General features: G+C 38.0%; 1 protein-coding gene across 8 annotated transcripts in view; it reads left to right on the forward strand.

The window, feature by feature from the left end:
* Nucleotides 1–15,784, forward strand: part of ZCWPW2 (zinc finger CW-type and PWWP domain containing 2) — a 139,330-nt gene extending 123,546 nt beyond the window's left edge. For 5 of the 8 annotated variants that reach the window (XM_067753553.1, XM_067753550.1, XM_067753551.1 and 2 more), the window contains 4 exons: nucleotides 3,473–3,525; nucleotides 4,565–4,632; nucleotides 11,274–11,398; nucleotides 15,146–15,784. In XM_067753553.1, coding sequence (XP_067609654.1) covers nucleotides 3,473–3,525; nucleotides 4,565–4,632; nucleotides 11,274–11,398; nucleotides 15,146–15,307 — 408 coding nt within the window. In that variant the 3' untranslated portion in view covers nucleotides 15,308–15,784. Of the gene's footprint in view, nucleotides 1–3,472; nucleotides 3,526–4,564; nucleotides 4,633–5,387; nucleotides 5,533–9,715; nucleotides 11,252–11,273; nucleotides 11,399–15,145 lie in introns of those variants that run through there. The other 3 variants (XR_010946894.1, XM_067753556.1, XM_067753555.1) reach the window with 3 other exon arrangements.
* The last annotated feature ends 731 nt before the right edge of the window (nucleotides 15,785–16,515 follow it).

Consider the following 16,515-nt stretch of genomic DNA (forward strand, 5'->3'; position numbering starts at 1 on the left):
TCTTACTCTTACGCCATCTTCCCCCAAAGCTCTGGTTGGCACTTTAATCTTGGACTTCCTAGTCTCCAGAACTTGTCTTCGTGTGGTCACCATCAGTGACTGGTCTGGGACCTCAACTGCTCCCCAACATCAGGGGTCTCTGCTAGTGTTGGAGGGTCTCCTGCAGAGGCGGGGGGTGGCTGTGGCTCACTGTGGGGACAAGGACACTGGCAGCAGAAGTTCTGGGAAGTACTCCTTGGTGTGAGCCAAAAAAAGGTTTTTAATTTAGATGAATAGTGGCTTAAGGAAATGGGCAATATCAAGTCAGTTTATGCAGATTATATTAATCTGATATAAACACAATTCTTACACATTTTCTGTCCTTTGCAGTAAAAGGCAGTTCTCTCATTTGCCATTCTAGTCCACAATGCTAATTATTTTTTTTCAGTAAATGGCATATGCTGTCTATACATACACCTCTTTGTTTTTATGTCCAAGGAAAGAATTAATACTTGCTTTGTTTTCTTTAAAATCAGTGACACTTGTATAGCAATATATTTGTGTGGATGGGTGTGGGCTAGATCAGTGCCTGGAAAACTGTAGAGTCACCTGAAGAGCTTATTTAAGTACAGATTCCAGGCCCCACCCACAGAGTTTCTGATTTGGTATGCATGGGATGGGCATGAGTATTTGCATTTCTAACAAGCTCTCAGATGTTGCTGATTGTGTCATGTTGTGGCTCTTGTTCTGAATAGCATTGGACTGGACAACATAGGAGAATCAGCTGTGCAACACAGGAAGAGAAGGGGAAGAGATAGATTAGATAAAGTAATCTTCAGTGTCTACTTGTACTGGGTTGGATAGTAGCCTCCGAAAGATACGTCCACCAGGAACCTCAGAATGTGACCTTATTTGAAATAAGGATCTTTGCAAATCCTTTGGATGAGGATTTTGAGATGAGCTCATCCTGGATAATATGGGCCCTCAATCCAACGATAAGTGTTCTTATGAGACAGACATCTATCCTTCAGAACTGTAAGACAATAATTTTCTGATGCTTTACCAAATCTGTGGTAATTTGTTATGGCAGATTTGGGAAACTAATACACTACCAAAGTCCAGCCATATCAAAGTGCCAAGTTCCCTCTGTCGTATGGTCTAAGAAAAAAGGGTAGAGTTCTGACACTGACCTGGTGGACTAGTATAACAATGAAACAGTGACTGAACATCAACTAATTGCCAAACACTGTTGGATACTTCCTGGCATGTTGTGTAATTAATCTTCCCTCAAATGCCTTGAGGTAGTTATTTTTTTAGCATTATTTAACTAAAGAAGACCCTGAAATGCAGAATGGTCATTTAGTCAGAAAATATTTATTACGTGTCTACCTTACGCCAGGCTCTTGCTGGATGTTACAGTAGTCAGTGACTTACCAAAGGTGATCCCACTTGTAGGTGCCAGAGTCAGCATCCAGATCCAGACCCTCTCCTTCCAGATGCAGTGCCCTTCTCCATCCATCATACGTTGTCAAAGCCTGGAGCAGGAAAGCACAGGGCGTTTGGCAAATACTGACTAGTCCATTTTGGCTGCTATGCAGTATTTAACAAAGGAGAAAAGGAATTTATTATGACCAGCACAACTCACTGTAATTTATGGTAGTCGTCTAGCAGTATTTCTTTCTATTAGTACCTATAAAGCAGTTTTCACTTTGTTACCTGAATTTCATTTCCACTTGTGACCAGCCTTTCAATTCATACTCAAGTATGCATGTAATATAAGCTGATCCTTAATAACAAGATAGAAATAATAGCATTACATTGTCTTTGGAGATATAGTTCAATGATTTAGACAACAGTATTTCTATACGTATTTTTTACCATATAGATATATAACAGTCCTGGAAAAACTATTTGAATATTACCTTGAGGTTGAAGATCACAAAAAGAAGATCACTTACTCTTTAGCATCATAATAATATGAATTCCCTGAATGTTTCATACAAACTTCCCCTGAGTGATTATTAGGATATAATTTTTTATGAGAAGTAAATTAAAATATCCCCTTTTAACTGTAAATTCATCAGTTTCTACTTGTAATTCTGTTTCTCTGTATATTTTAAGGCTAAGATTTTGGTATATACAGGTTCAGGACTATTATATTTTGGGGGTAGATTGTTTCTTTTAGCATTAAGTAATAACCTTTTTATCTCTGATTATGCTTTTTGCCTTAATATCTGTTTTTTTCTACCAGTAATACTGTAGCAGTATTCCCTTTGTTAATAATCATTGGTATATTGTATCTCCTTACTTTCAATTTTTCCATGTCACTGCATTAAAAAATTTTTTTACCTTCATTGAGATATAACTTAGTCAGTCCTTTAAATTGTAAAATCCAGTGTTTCTTAGTATATTCACAGTTGTCAACCAATACCACTATCTAATTTCAGAACACTTTTTCATACCACCAAAAGAGAACCTGATATTCATTAGGAATCGCTGCCCATTTCTACATCCCCTCAGTCCCTGGCAATCACTAATCTACTTCTGTCTCTATGGATTTGCCTTTTCTGGACATTTCAGATAAATGAAATCATACAACGTGGCGTTTTGTGTCTGACTTTTTTTCAACTTTTCACTTACCGTAATGATTTCAAGATTCATCCACGTTGTAGTATGTGTCAGTACTTCACTATTTTTAAAGGCTGAGTAATATTTCATTACATGGATATATCACATATCTATCCATTGATGGATATTTGGGTTGTTTCTACTTTTTTGGCTATTATGAATAATGCTGTTATGCACATTCATAGTTTCATAATTATGACCAAATATAATTTTTTACATGGACGTATGTTTTCATTTCTCTTGGACATATACCTAGAAGTGGAATTGCTGCATCATGGGGTAACTCTACATTTAACATATTGAGGAACTGTCAAACAGTATTCCAAAATGGCTCCACCATTTCACATTCCCACCAGCAATGTACGAGTGTTCCAGTTCCTCCACATCCTTCATCTTGTCCTTGCTTAGACATTAAAACCCCAGTCCCAAGCCCTTTTGGCCCTTTTCTGGTATAAATTCTCTGTGGGTCTTCACCATGTCAGTTCCCACCTGTATAGCTTTGCATTCCACATGTTTCTGGCATCTGAATATTTCTTTTTCTTTCTTTAAAGATCATATATGAATGAAAATATAAAAGTAGTTTTACTTAGTATTTTTGTGTATTTGTGGAAGGTGAGGAAGGGAGAGTGGATATAGGGGGTAGGCATTTGTACTGGATGAGTCGACCATTCCTAGAAGTTGAGCAGGTCAGTGGAATTGCAGTGATGATGAAGTGGCTGACTTAGAATTACATATGTTGTTTAGGGCTGGGGACCAGAGTTTTTCTTCTGGGCTAACTTACTCAGACCATATAGGATCCATTATTATGCTGAACTCATTGTATCCCATATGAACTAACTGATCTTTTTGTGTTGTTACTTTACAGATGCAAGTTTCCAAAAATAATACTCAAAAGAAAAAGCCTAAATTTAGGAAAAGGTATGCTTTTTTAAATTAAAAACTATTATGATAAAATTGAAATATATATATATTGGGTTTAATTTTTATATGACATTTCCCCCTGGTTCTTAATTTTGTTTCTCTAGGGAAATACGTTTTAAATTTTCTAAAAGAATTAATAAAATGATAAGTAGTAGGCTTAGAATTATGGAGAAAGTTTTATGTTAGTACAAATGTGTTGAACTATAAGTTTCAAAGATTAATATCATGTGAGCAACCAGATAAGAAGCAGGTTTTTAGTTTAAAAATAGGTAATGCAAACCAGAAATAAGCCTTTATAATAAGTCACTGATGACAAGTTTTAGTGTTTATCACTGAACCAGCCATACAGGTTATTTATTTTTTTAATGAATAGTAATCAGTGTTATGTGAAAAGGAGTCCTACTCAAAGACAAAGACTGGCCTAATATGACAGTCCTTCTCTTCTTTGTCCTTTTTTAGAAGATGAATAATTAAATTTTTAAAAAGGACTTTCACTTCCTAATCTTGACACTTCACAGTAACCTCATCAAATAGGGGTATATCATAATTATCTCCACCTAAAAGATGAAGAATTTGTGCCTTAAAGAATTTAAGTGACTTTCTCAAGATCTGGTTAGAGAAAATGCGTTTGAACAGATGTTTTCTGACTCTAAATCAGCAACATGGTGTAGTGGGAAAAGCATGGATTTTGCAGTCTGACAGAATTTAGTACTGTCACGTTCAACCATTTTCCTATGTTGTCAAATTTCTTAGTTCCTCTGAGTAACAATTGGTAGGTTTTTGGAGGGAGGATTACACGAAAAAGGCTGTGTAAGGTGCTGGGTAGATTACTAGTGGTTTTCACCTAGTGAGAGCTCAGATCAGTATTATTTTGTTTTTCACTGCCTTACTTACTGTGTACAACAACAAAGAAAAAGTACCCCAAGTTAGGAAATATATACTCATAATTTACAGTTACCAATGAATATGCATGAACAGTTATTTAAATATACATGCCTGATCTTTTGAAAATAAATCTGTCAAATTCTTTTTCTAGGAAAGCTATTTTAAAATCATCTTTTGAAAATGTTTGTTCAGATGATGCCTTATCAAAGGAAAACATGGGTATGTGAAGGCCTGTCCTGCTTTTAGTTCTTTTACCTGTATTTAATTTCACCACATATAATTGTATTCCTTTGAAGAAAAAAAAATGTACATGTATACATATATGAGAAACATTAGTGGGTTTTTGGTATTCATTTACATACTAGGGATTTTCAGTTGTCTTCAGGTTTCTATTCCCTCGAATTAAATTTTCTCTGGCTTTGTCATATATTTAATTTTTTAAAATAAAGCATCAGCAGTTGTGGAAGGAAATACCAGCATCAATACGCTTCAATCCAGACTTATCTATTCCACATTTATTGGGGTCCTAGGGGTGCCAAAGGGGGAGAAGGAAGAAAAGCAGCAGCCTAGGGCTTCCAGCTGAATTAATTGCCATTGGAGTTAGACCACAGTAGGGAGAATGTCGCCTGCAGGGAGAAGGTCTTCACTTTCAAAAGCACTTTACTTTTCCTACATTTTCGTTGGTCTTGAAAAGCAGGCACATGCTTGTTTGCTAGGTGGAACTTTGGCAGCCATACAAAGAGGTTTCAAAGCCAGTTAAACCCAGAGAAGTCATTGTGCCACACTCCCTCTCCTTGAAGCCACTCCAAGACCCTACGGGGCTCTCATTTCCATTGGCTAAATACGCCATTTGTTTTCAGTCTCAGTAAAAGAAAGGAAAGCAGGCAGAGGAAGGACGAGGTAGGTTTTTTTTTTTTTTTTTGCGCGGTACGCGGGGCTCTCACTATTGTGGCCTCTCCTGTTGCGGAACACAGGCTCCGGACGCGCAGGCTCAGTGGCCATGGCTCACGGGCCTAGCTGCTCCGCGGCATGTGGGATCTTCCCGGACCGGGGCACGAACCCGTGTCCCCCACATCGGCAGGCGGACTCTCAACCACTGCACCACCAGGGAAGCCCGAGGTAGTTATTTTTTAAAAAGAAATTTCTTTGGCTCCTCTCCTAAACCACTACAAAATTCTGTTGTTTCTATCTCTTCTTAAACTTATTCTGCTACTGCTTTCCTGCTATTTAAGGTGCTTTTTTTCTTTTTTGGTTATTTTGTTCCTTTGCCTCACATGATCAGTTCAGATATTCCTGTAGAAATATCAAAAGTCATTTTAGACCTAGGCTGAGTTACCACCAGGTGACCCTGATAGTACAGCTGGATCCTTCTCCTCTCCAACTAGCACAGGATCCTACAGAAGAAATTCATGCCTGCCAGGAATCCACTGACTGGAAATGACTCTTCCATGTAAATGAGTGAACACATCTCAGTAGTCTTCCACTAAAGGGAAGCCCTGTCAGTAGTCTCATGTTCTGTATGGCTCTGAAAGTCTCAGTAGTTAATTGTTAAAATAGTTTACCTGATCAGTGTTCCACTCCTCAATCCCATTTGAACTAAAGAACAGAAACATCTAGTCTTCTGTGTTCTTTGTAAGAGCTGACTACTTCCTGAAAGAGTAGTTCTTTTTCAGTAGTTTGTACCCTCCTCAAATTTTTTACCCACTACCCATATTTCTGTGGATCCCTTGATGCAGGCCTCTGAGATCTCTCATTTCTTCTTAGCTTAAGGTAGGATCAGTCCTAGATCGAGCAACAGAGGAAAATTATACCGTCAGATTCTTGAGTCTCCACCCCACTTTTGGACCCTCTTTCCTTATGCTCCCAGGTGCTAATGTGTCTCCTGTTAGTCTACTGCCCCAGCTGTGATATTCCATTATGGGTTTTATGCTCTACAGTTGCTTCTCTCTTTCCCTTAGTTGGAGATCCCAGGGAGAGTCAATTAAGTGGATCTACTTTACCTTTCCAAGTATCAGTTTCTTCATCTGTAATAAAGAGATGCAGTAGAAGCCCTCTTATCTGACAAAGAGAGGACTATTTCTGGAAAATAATAGAAAAAATTGAGGAATCATTAAATAAATTAAACTGTATATTCATGGCTGTATAAAGATTTAATCTAATGCCGGGAGGGAGAGATAAATTAGGAATTTGGGATTAACATATACACACTACTATATATGTAAAATAGGTAACCAACAAGGGCCTGCTGTATAGCATAGGAAACTATATTTAATATCTTGTAATAACCTATAATGGAAAAGAATCTGGGAAAGAATATATATACACATATATATATATCATTTTGCTGTACACCTGAAACTAACACAACATTGTAAATTAACTATACTTCAATTTTAAAAAGTGGTTATAAAAAGAGATTTAATCTAAGAAATAGCTATTTGTGGAGCATGTCTGTATTTTTTTGGAGAATTGCCACCCGAAATATCTTGTATTATATTTTTTTTTCAGTGTTTAGGGACCAAAAAAAAAATAATCCATTGATGATGAAATAATAATACAATAATGATAACACCTGTAGCAGTTAGTATGTGTCCTCACTTTTCTAAACATTTCATATATATCAATTTATTTAACCCTCACAAGATCTATATGAGATAGATAAGGTAGATATTATTTTAAAGCCCATTCTGTCAGTGGAGAAACTGAGGTACTTAATAGGTTACGTGACTTTTCTAAGGTCACATAGTGTCTTAAAATTAATCAAAGTTTGCAACAATTTCCTTGGTCGCTTTGAGTACCAGAAGCTTAAAGCTAAATTTATGGTTTTTCTTTACAGCACTGGTAGTTGGTCTAAGCATTTTTTAAATGTAATGCCTTTCGTATCTTCCTTAATGAATTGATTTTGACTTCTTTTATTTTCAGTCTTTCAGTTTTTGTCATTTGTTTTATTGTATCAGTGTTTTCTGTTGGTAAATACCTCATTTCTTTTTGGGAAGTAGACAGTGTATTAAACTTTTTATAGATAAAAGATTGACATAGTACCCTGGATTAATAATCTACTAACATTAATTAATAAGTTAGCAAAGGATGTGTTCATTAGCTGTCTGAGATAGGTGAGCATGGCAGAGAATGGCTAATATAGGAAAGGTCTGGATGGTGGCTGAGCCCGAGTAGGAGATGAAAGCTTGAGGCCTGGGTCTGGGGTGTAAAAGGCTAACGGGGAGAAGGGTGCTGTCTCGCTATTCAAGGCAAACTTTGCCCACCTGCTCTTGGTTTGGAGTCACCTTTAACCTCTCGGCCTTTGTGCCTCCTGTTTCTGTTTGTGTCCCAGAAAGGTGTCCTCTTCTTCATTCCACTTCAGCCTGTATTTCACTCATCTCTACGTTTAAATCATGAACACGCAGAGGAGGGTTTGTGGTTACTTGAAAATAAAACAAAACCAAGTGCTTTTTCCTCCTCTTCACCCTCCTTTTCTGTAAGAATGACTTCAAAATTTCAACATTGAAATGGCCCTGAAAGTTTATTTAAGATGCTATTTTTCAGTGCCAGGTTTGAAATAACCCAGCCAGTGGCCTCGTTATATAAGGGAGGAAATAGCTTCTTTAGACATTTAATAGAGAAATAGAGAGTAAAGAAAGCTTCATAAATATACATTTGAAGGCTTTTAAAATAGTGACTGATTGGACTTCCCTGGTGGCGCAGTGGTTAAGAATCCGCCTGCCAACGCAGGGGACACCGGTTCGATCCCTGGTCTGGGAAGATCCCACATGCTGCGGAGCAAGTAACCCTGTGCACCACAACTACTGAACCTGTGCTCTAGAGGCCGCGAGCCACAACTGCTGAGCCCACGTGCCACAACTACTGAAGCCCGTGGCCCTAGAGCCTGTGCTCCGCAACAAGAGAAGCCACGACAATGAGAAGCATGCACACTGTGGGATAGGGAGGGTGGGAGGGAGACTCAAGAGGGAGATATGGGGATATATATATATATGTATAGCTGATTCACTTTGTTATAAAGCAGAAACTAACACACCATTGTAAAGCAATTATACTCCAATAGAGATGTTTAAAAAAAAAGAAGCATGCACACCACAACAAAGAGTAGCCCCCGCTCTCCGCAACTAGAGAAAGCCCACGTGTGGCAACGAAGACCCAACACAGTGAAAAATAAATAAAATATAAATAAATTTATTTTAAAAAATAGTGACTGATTTATTGAGATAAGCAGTAAGTTATTTCTTATCAGGAATGGAAAAAAACACTGATTTATTTTATAAAAAGTCATTTTTAAAAGCCAGATATGGACTTCAGTATGAGAGATACTTTTTTCTTTCCTTTTCTTTTCTTTTTTTTTTTTTTCCACTTTCTCTGCATGATAGAGCAGCTATCACTCAACAAATTGAAGCAAGTTAGGAAAACTACAGGATAATGAGGATTGATAGAAGTTGATTGGTCATGCAGTTAGCACAGGCGTGCATTCTCTCTCTATCTTTGGAGGAGATCATTGACCAATTTTGATAACCTAGTTTGTAGATTACAGTAACTGCAATTTCTGAGAATTATTTTTGCACTCTCTGCGTTTACAGTATAGGAATACCCATTTAGAAAAACAAGCCTCCTGTTGCTCTGGAAGCAGAATTTGACATCAGTCAAGTTGGTGTTATGAACCCTGGTTGATTCATGAAGTCATCCATTACTTTGTCTTCCCTTTGATCGAAAGGCAGTGTACATACTTTTCCAGATCACTTGAAAACAGAGAGCCTGCAATGGCGCTTGGCAATGACATTCATTATCATAAATTGATTGTATTTTAGTCTAGCCTTAGAAATAAAAAGAAGTTTGTGTGCCATTTTTCCTTTACAGCAGAGCTCAAAATACACCTTCTCAGCAGTGCACTGAATGTCAGTTATCAATTTCCATAGACTCAGAATGTAAAGTAGGAAAACCCAACATCTGTGAGTGGGACTGGGGAATTGGTGTGAAGATAGCCACACAGTTGTTATTAAGTGACAGGTTACTAATTAAGAAATCTGTCATAAAGAGAGGTTAATCTCATTAACAAAACTGGTTCAGTGAAAATGTACTTTCCTACAGAAAATTCTGATTCAGTAGATATGGTGTTGCATTCATATTTTTTAATAAAGTCTCCAGGTGATCCTTGTGCCCCTAGATTTTGAATATCATTGTTCTAGAATGTAATAGCTTATCCTCTGTGTTCTTAGGCTTTGGCAGTTAACACAGATCTGTGTGCTTACAACTAACATGTCAGTTACGGTTTTTGTTTGTTTGTCTTTAAACATAGGAACTGGTTCTGAGGTATGGAATGGCTTATCAGAAAGCTTCTTTCAAACTGTTTGTGAGAGTTTTCCACAAAGAAAACCTAAGACTGGCTAGATGGAGATGATGACCAGGAAGGCTCGTTGGTCTGTGGCTCTTCTCTGGGGCCCCTGACCCTTAGTAGGCACACAATAAACATTTGTTGATTAAATAAAAGAAGATGGTAATAAAATATGAATTCTTTTGAGCTGGAACGTCTCACGTTAATAATCTCTGTTTTTACCTTATAGCATGCTTAGTTTACAAGGATACCTGTGTGTGTAAACACACACACACACAAATGGATGTGTATATCATGCACAATTAAATTAATATGATTGCTGGGAACACCTTGATATATTCATTGATAATATTTTAGCGCTGAAGGGTGTGTCCTACTTGGGTTCCATGAACTTTCAGCTGCTCTACCTCGTGTGATTTTTGGTTACTTGCCAATGAGCAGTCCATAATAGGGGTGGTGTGTCAGATTTGTATAACCAGAGTGGAAGGTGATGGGGTGTGTGTTCGTGGCCTTTCTCTTTCAATCATGCTGCCCTTGGAAGACTTCTCAGGGGCCCCATCAGTCTGTTTTGCAGAAGCAGGCCATCCGGGTCTCCTTCCCCTTATCTTTACTTCAACAAGACTTGGTATCAAATGAAAATGTTTGTTTTATTTAAATCGGGAATTCAGTTGATATTGTTAATCAGTGATTGAGTCTGTAGAGTTATAATAGGTGTTTATTTCTTTGATGGGGATATTATTTTATCTCAGCAAGTTCAATCAATTACCAGATTTTTTACATACTTACATATTTCTGTCACAGTAGCACCAAAAAACCACAATTTTTATAAGTGTGTGGGTTTTTTTTTTAATCAGATTAGGCAGTTAAGATGCATTGATATTTTGATTAGGAATAGACTAGTCTGGACTTAGCCTTGCCACTTAATTACATGGCTTCCCCTTTTAAACAGTAGCTTTAATAGTTTATTGCAGGAATTGACAAGTTGTGGCCCACGGTCCACGAGTTGCTGCCTGTTATTGTAAATAAAGTTTTATTGGGACACAGCCACTCTCATTTGGTTTAAGTGTATGTGTATGGTTTGCATCCAACAGCAGTATTGAGTAGCTGTGACAGAGACCATCTGGCCCACAAAGGCTGAAATATTTACTCTCTGGTCCTTCACAGAAAAAAAGTTGCTGACCCTCGGTCTATAAATAACAATTTGGTTTGGTGCCCTTGGCTCCTTATTTTAAAAATGCAAACTTCTAGTGAGCTTTTGATGTTTCAGGGATACTTTATAGTCTACACATAGCAAGAATGTAACCTACATTTTTCAAGGAATAATTATTCAATATAAAAGATTCACCTGGAAATCCATAGTAATTTCACATCAAGCAGAGGCCGATCTGAAAATTATACAAAGTATTTATTTTTTAATCTCATAACTTTAGAAAATGTCCTCTTTGGGGGTGGTTAATAGTATGAATTAGATTGAATTAATTAAGATATAACATTTTTGACTATATTAACGTTGTTTCTTTAGTTGTCTCTGAGACAGAACTTTTACTAAAAGAGCTGGAGCAAATGCTAGAGCAAGCGCGGGAGCCCACAGCCGCCCCTGATGAGTCCGAAGGGGAGCGCAGAGAGGAGACAGATACAGGAGAAAAGGTAGGGTCCATAGTGACCATCAGGCCTAAACAGCAACTCCAGACTCCTTAAACAGCAGAAATTGTTCCTGGATCTTCATTTTCACTATATGGGAAATGCTTTTCACTTCTGAAACTTGAGCCCTTGATTATCATGAGGTGAATAATAAACTAGTAGCCTGTTGAGAAATCAAGATGCATCTATCAGTCTTTGAAAAAAGTATATTTGAGCCAAGGAGCTCTTTTATTTTAGATATTTAAGGCTGGAATGAAGAGAGATGGAGGGGCTCACCGTCATCGAGGGGGTGCCCATCTTTACAGTCAGGAGAAGGGCCAGGACAAGAGCCGCTCAGGAAACCTGCTCTACCTGGTTCATGCACAGGGTTGACTTCCATGGGGACAAACCTCATTAGTAACATCCTGGAGGTTTTTCACTGGACTCTATTTCACCATTCTTAACTAAATTGTCTTTTTCTTTTGGTCAGCTATATTGGGCTGAGAAAGGCCATGTGTGCTTACTGTATTCAATATTTATATATGAAAACAGAAATTTTGAGTTGGTTGACACACTGCTCAGCACATCAGCTCCATGTCTGTGCAAATAAAATGAGGTACAAGCCCAGCTCATTAACACAGAGCAGCAGTGTGGCAGGTGTGAGAAAAATAAGTCATGGGGCAGAGGCTTCCACAAGGTGGTACAGCTGTTCCCTATGTAGTTAGGAAGAAAAACAGCAGTGGGGAGCCCTGGAACCTTAAGGTTTCATTCCTTCTCTCATTCCCTCATTTGGGTATATAGTGTGCCTGGAGTCAGGAGGGCAGTGGATAGGAGACAGGCTCAGGATACAGTGCCTACGTGCCCATCCTGGTCCTGCCAGTGAGGATTTGGGGGACTTGGCAAGGTTGCCTAGCCAAGGGTGAAACAAGGCAAACCAGGAAAAGTGCTTTGTAGAGTAATTGACACCTAGGTTGGCTGTTACTACAGATGAGAATTGTCAGTGGCAGCCGCTGGAGAGAGTATGAGCTAAGAATTTGTCACTTTGTCTCTTTTCCCATATTCTCACTTTGCGGAACTACCCATCCCCAAGTCTGTCTATTCTGAGATGCAGAAAAGGTGGATTTGTAAGTGGACAAGGTTGTTTACCCACTTTGGCTGATTTCATTCAGAACTTCAAGAAGAATAAAGATGATTCTTAAATACCTTCTTGACTGAGTTAGAAATCAAGAAATATACAGAATTTACAGTTGAGATCAAAATGTCAAGGAAAATAAAATTAATGATAAAAACACTTGCTGAGCTGAAAAACATAAATGTTTTCTTGGTCAGCGATACCAACTTGTACTTGAATTTTCATGGGTTGTGAATGCCATTTTTCCAATTAGAGTTCCTTTTTAAAAAAAAACAAAAACAAAAAACTTGTTGTCTCTATATAGATCCTACCCTTTGTAGAACAAGAGCTATAGATTGGTGATATATATGTTGTATACATGTAGTTAATATACAAATTATTCTTTTCTAGCAAATGTGTGTTCTGTTTGAGCACCATATGGATTTTTGCAGTGGTTTTTCTTTTTTTTCAGTCTTATCAGTTTGTCTTTTCAAAAATACAGCCAGGGGCTTCCCTGGTGGCACAGTGGTTGAGAGTCTGCCTGCCGATGCAGGGGACACGGGTTCGTGACCCGGTCTGGGAAGATCCCACATGCCGCGGAGCGGCTGGGCCCGTGAGCCATGGTCGCTGAGCCTGCGCGTCTTGAGCCTGTGCTCTGCAACGGGAGAGGCCACAACAGTAAGAGCCCCGCGCACCGCAAAAAAAAAAAAAAAATACAGCCAGGTTGATTTTTATAGAAATGTCCTGGAGCTTTTACAGCCACAGAATTGGCTTCTATTTTGCCATTATAACTAGTAACTTCATAGAACAGAAAATTACTTCTGATTTTTATTTCTTAAGGTAAAATACATAGTTTTTATACATCACCAGCCAGGAGCTTGCTCTTTGTTTTAGATTCTTGTAATATTTTATGCTTTCAAAGTCATTTAGAAATTATAAAATTTAACCATTTTAACTTGCTGGTAGTAGGCAGGTGAGTGCCACCTGCTGACTGGTTCATAAGCTTCTCTCCACACTGAGCTTTACAAGTCTGGAATTCATGGCAGGTTCAGGGTACTTAGGGCCTTGTTCACTTTTGAATAAGGAGAATAGCAATGAGACCAACTGTCAAAGCTGGAGCAATTTACAGCTTAAAAATAAAAAAATGATCACCTAAGGGATTTCTTTTTTTTGTTAGTAGGAAAAATTAATATATCTTCCAAAGGTAATACCACTTAACACTGAAGATGTGTTTTGTTTTTAGGAGAAAATGGCCTTTACAAACTAACACATCAAAAGGAGCCATCTGATAATTTTAAAGTTCTGAGCATGTTTATTCTCTGGGCAGATAGTGTTTGAGCTATTTTCAAAGTTGTAAATTTGATGATGTTTTCATCATTCATTTCATGTATGAGGTTTCAGGTGGATTACTCTCAAGCATTTATACCAATGAATTGAGAGTAGCAACATGAACAAAAAGCATACACACATGGATAATCAAAATCCATTTCTATTTGTCGTTGAGATTATTTTCCTCAGTAGAGTCACCTTTCTAATTAATTATGTTCTTAGCTAATATTAACACTAGTTGACATGACCTGACGTGGAAAAAAATGGGAAGGAATTAATTTCAGATTATTATAAGAATCCACCTGAATAATTCACAAATTAGATAGTCCATATACAGATAAGACAGAGTTTACTGAATAATAATTATTTTAATAATTATTGTAATGAAAGGTACATTTTTGATACATGGAAGCACTTGTCTAAACTGCATGTATTCTTTTTAAATTTATTTATTTATTTATTTTTGGCTGTGTCAGGGCTTTGTTGCTGCACGTGGGCTTTCTCTGGTTGCAGCGAGCTCTTCGTTGCAGTGCAGAGGCTTCTCATTGCAGTGGCTTCTCTTGTTGCGGAGCACAGGCCCTAGGTGTACAGGCTTCAGTAGTTGCGGCACATGGGCTCAGTAGTTGTGGCTCCTGGGCTCTAGAGTGCAGGCTGAGTAGTTGTGGCGCATGGGCTTAGTTGCCCTGCGGCATGTGGGATCTTCCCAGAGCAGGGCTCGAACCTGTGTCCCCTGCATTGGCAGACGGATTCTTAACCACTGCACCACCAGGGAAGTCCCATAAACTGCATGTATTTTTTTTCTTTCATTGTGTGGGAAGTTACCTCTGCCTTTAATGACCCTTGAAGTTGTAAATCTCGTGTGTGTGTGTGTGTGTGTGTGTGTGTGTGTGTTTGCATTGTTTTTACCTGTGTTCTCTCCCACTAAGCTAGCACACACTCTCACTGTTCATAAGGAATGCAGATGCTTATGAGAAAATGAGAACAGAAAAGTGTGACTAAAACAGTTTTAACTTGTATTCCCCATAGTAATCATTTTTAAAATAAACAAATATAGAAAACTCTCAGAAGTTTAATTTTAATGACCACATTTTGCCAAAGCATAAAATTAAAACTAACTAAAAATGTGTGATGTTGGAGAGTAGAGACAGGACCAAATACTATGTTATTTTTACACTCACACACTTACTGTACGTTATACTTTATGTGGGGATCATTATTTGACCACCAGCAAATGGAACACCTTCTTAAGGAGTTACTGACAACTTTATGTTTTGTTCAAATAATTAAGCCTGGTCTTCAAGTAAATTTGATGACTTGTATGATTATTTTTACAGTTATCGAAATGTGGCCCTGAAGCTCCTGTTGGCAGCTCGCTTGAGAACCACTGTGACGAGGACTATCTTGTAATTGATGGGCTAAGATTAAAAGCTGGAGAATGTATTGAAAATATAACTAACAAGTTTAAAGAAATAGATGCGTTGATGTCTGCATTTTAGGGCATTACAGATATTTTCAAAAGTTAATTATAAAAACATTTACATCTTTACATTTTCCCAAAGTCAAAACTTAAAAATGTTTAGTGAAATAGGTATACATTATACTGAAGTTGTTATTTCTAATAACTTTCTACTTCGTGTTTTGAAAATATCCATTGTTTTGAGAGTCAATCAAATGGTAATTAAGTTAGTGTTATAAATTTAGAATCTGAGAAACCCTGATATTTGTATTTGTAGGGTTTTTTTCTTGTTTGCCTTAATTTTAAAATGGCTTATGAAACCTACTTCACAAATACATGCTTTACAATGATTATTTAGGCCCTTTGTTCAAATGTGGCTAACTGTTAAAATGACTGCCAATGCTATTATAATTCTTACAGATATTTCAAATCTAATATACTTAGAGAATGTGAATTTGTAGTAGAAAGAAGCTACTGTAAAATAAAAGGAAATAATAAAAAATGGTTGTGTAATAGAGTTGGAGCTTTTCTTAAAAAACAAAAATGTCAATTGCCTTATTATACTGGAAACAATCTTTTCAGCTACAGTTCCCTAACTGAGTAACAGAGTCTGTGAAGGGTCTTTGGAAGATTAGAATCCTGGACCCTTCCCCACTGAATCAGTATCTCTGGAGGTGAGGATGGGAAAATGTAATTTAAAATATATAGAGGTAAGTTAAACGTATTCACTCTAGAAAAATCTAAACAATATACAAAAGTAAAAGGTACATCCTGCAGTACCACTTCCTTAACATCCCCCCTGGAGCCCCATTCCTTAGAGGTCCCCATGAATGGTTTCGGTGGGTGTCCTTCTCACTCATGTTCTGTGCTCATCAACTTGTGTGTCTGCACATCCATCTCCAGTTCTAGCTCTGGCTCCCTCTCTATACCTCCCTCTCCCTGGGGGCAGGGGTAGGGGAAAGGGCATTCCACGCACATAAAAACAAAAACCAAAGCTTAAGCAGAGAAGAAAAGAGAGCATCTGGGCCCTGGTGTTGGTTGAAGTAGCTGGAGTGGAGTGTGATGGGGGGAAGTTGAGCCACAGCAGATGAGGAGGCTGTGTACCCAGGCTAAGCAACCTGGGGAAGAGGTTCAAACATTTGAGGAAACTCACAGCAGTGCAGTGTGGGTGAGTGAGCAGGAGAGACCGTGGAGTCAAGAGCGTCGGCGGGCAGGCTACTTGGTAATTTGGTTGTGAGAGCATGGGGG

The sequence above is a fragment of the Pseudorca crassidens genome, chromosome 10 (assembly GCF_039906515.1).
Source record: "Pseudorca crassidens isolate mPseCra1 chromosome 10, mPseCra1.hap1, whole genome shotgun sequence".
Taxonomy (NCBI): Eukaryota; Metazoa; Chordata; class Mammalia; order Artiodactyla; family Delphinidae; genus Pseudorca; species Pseudorca crassidens.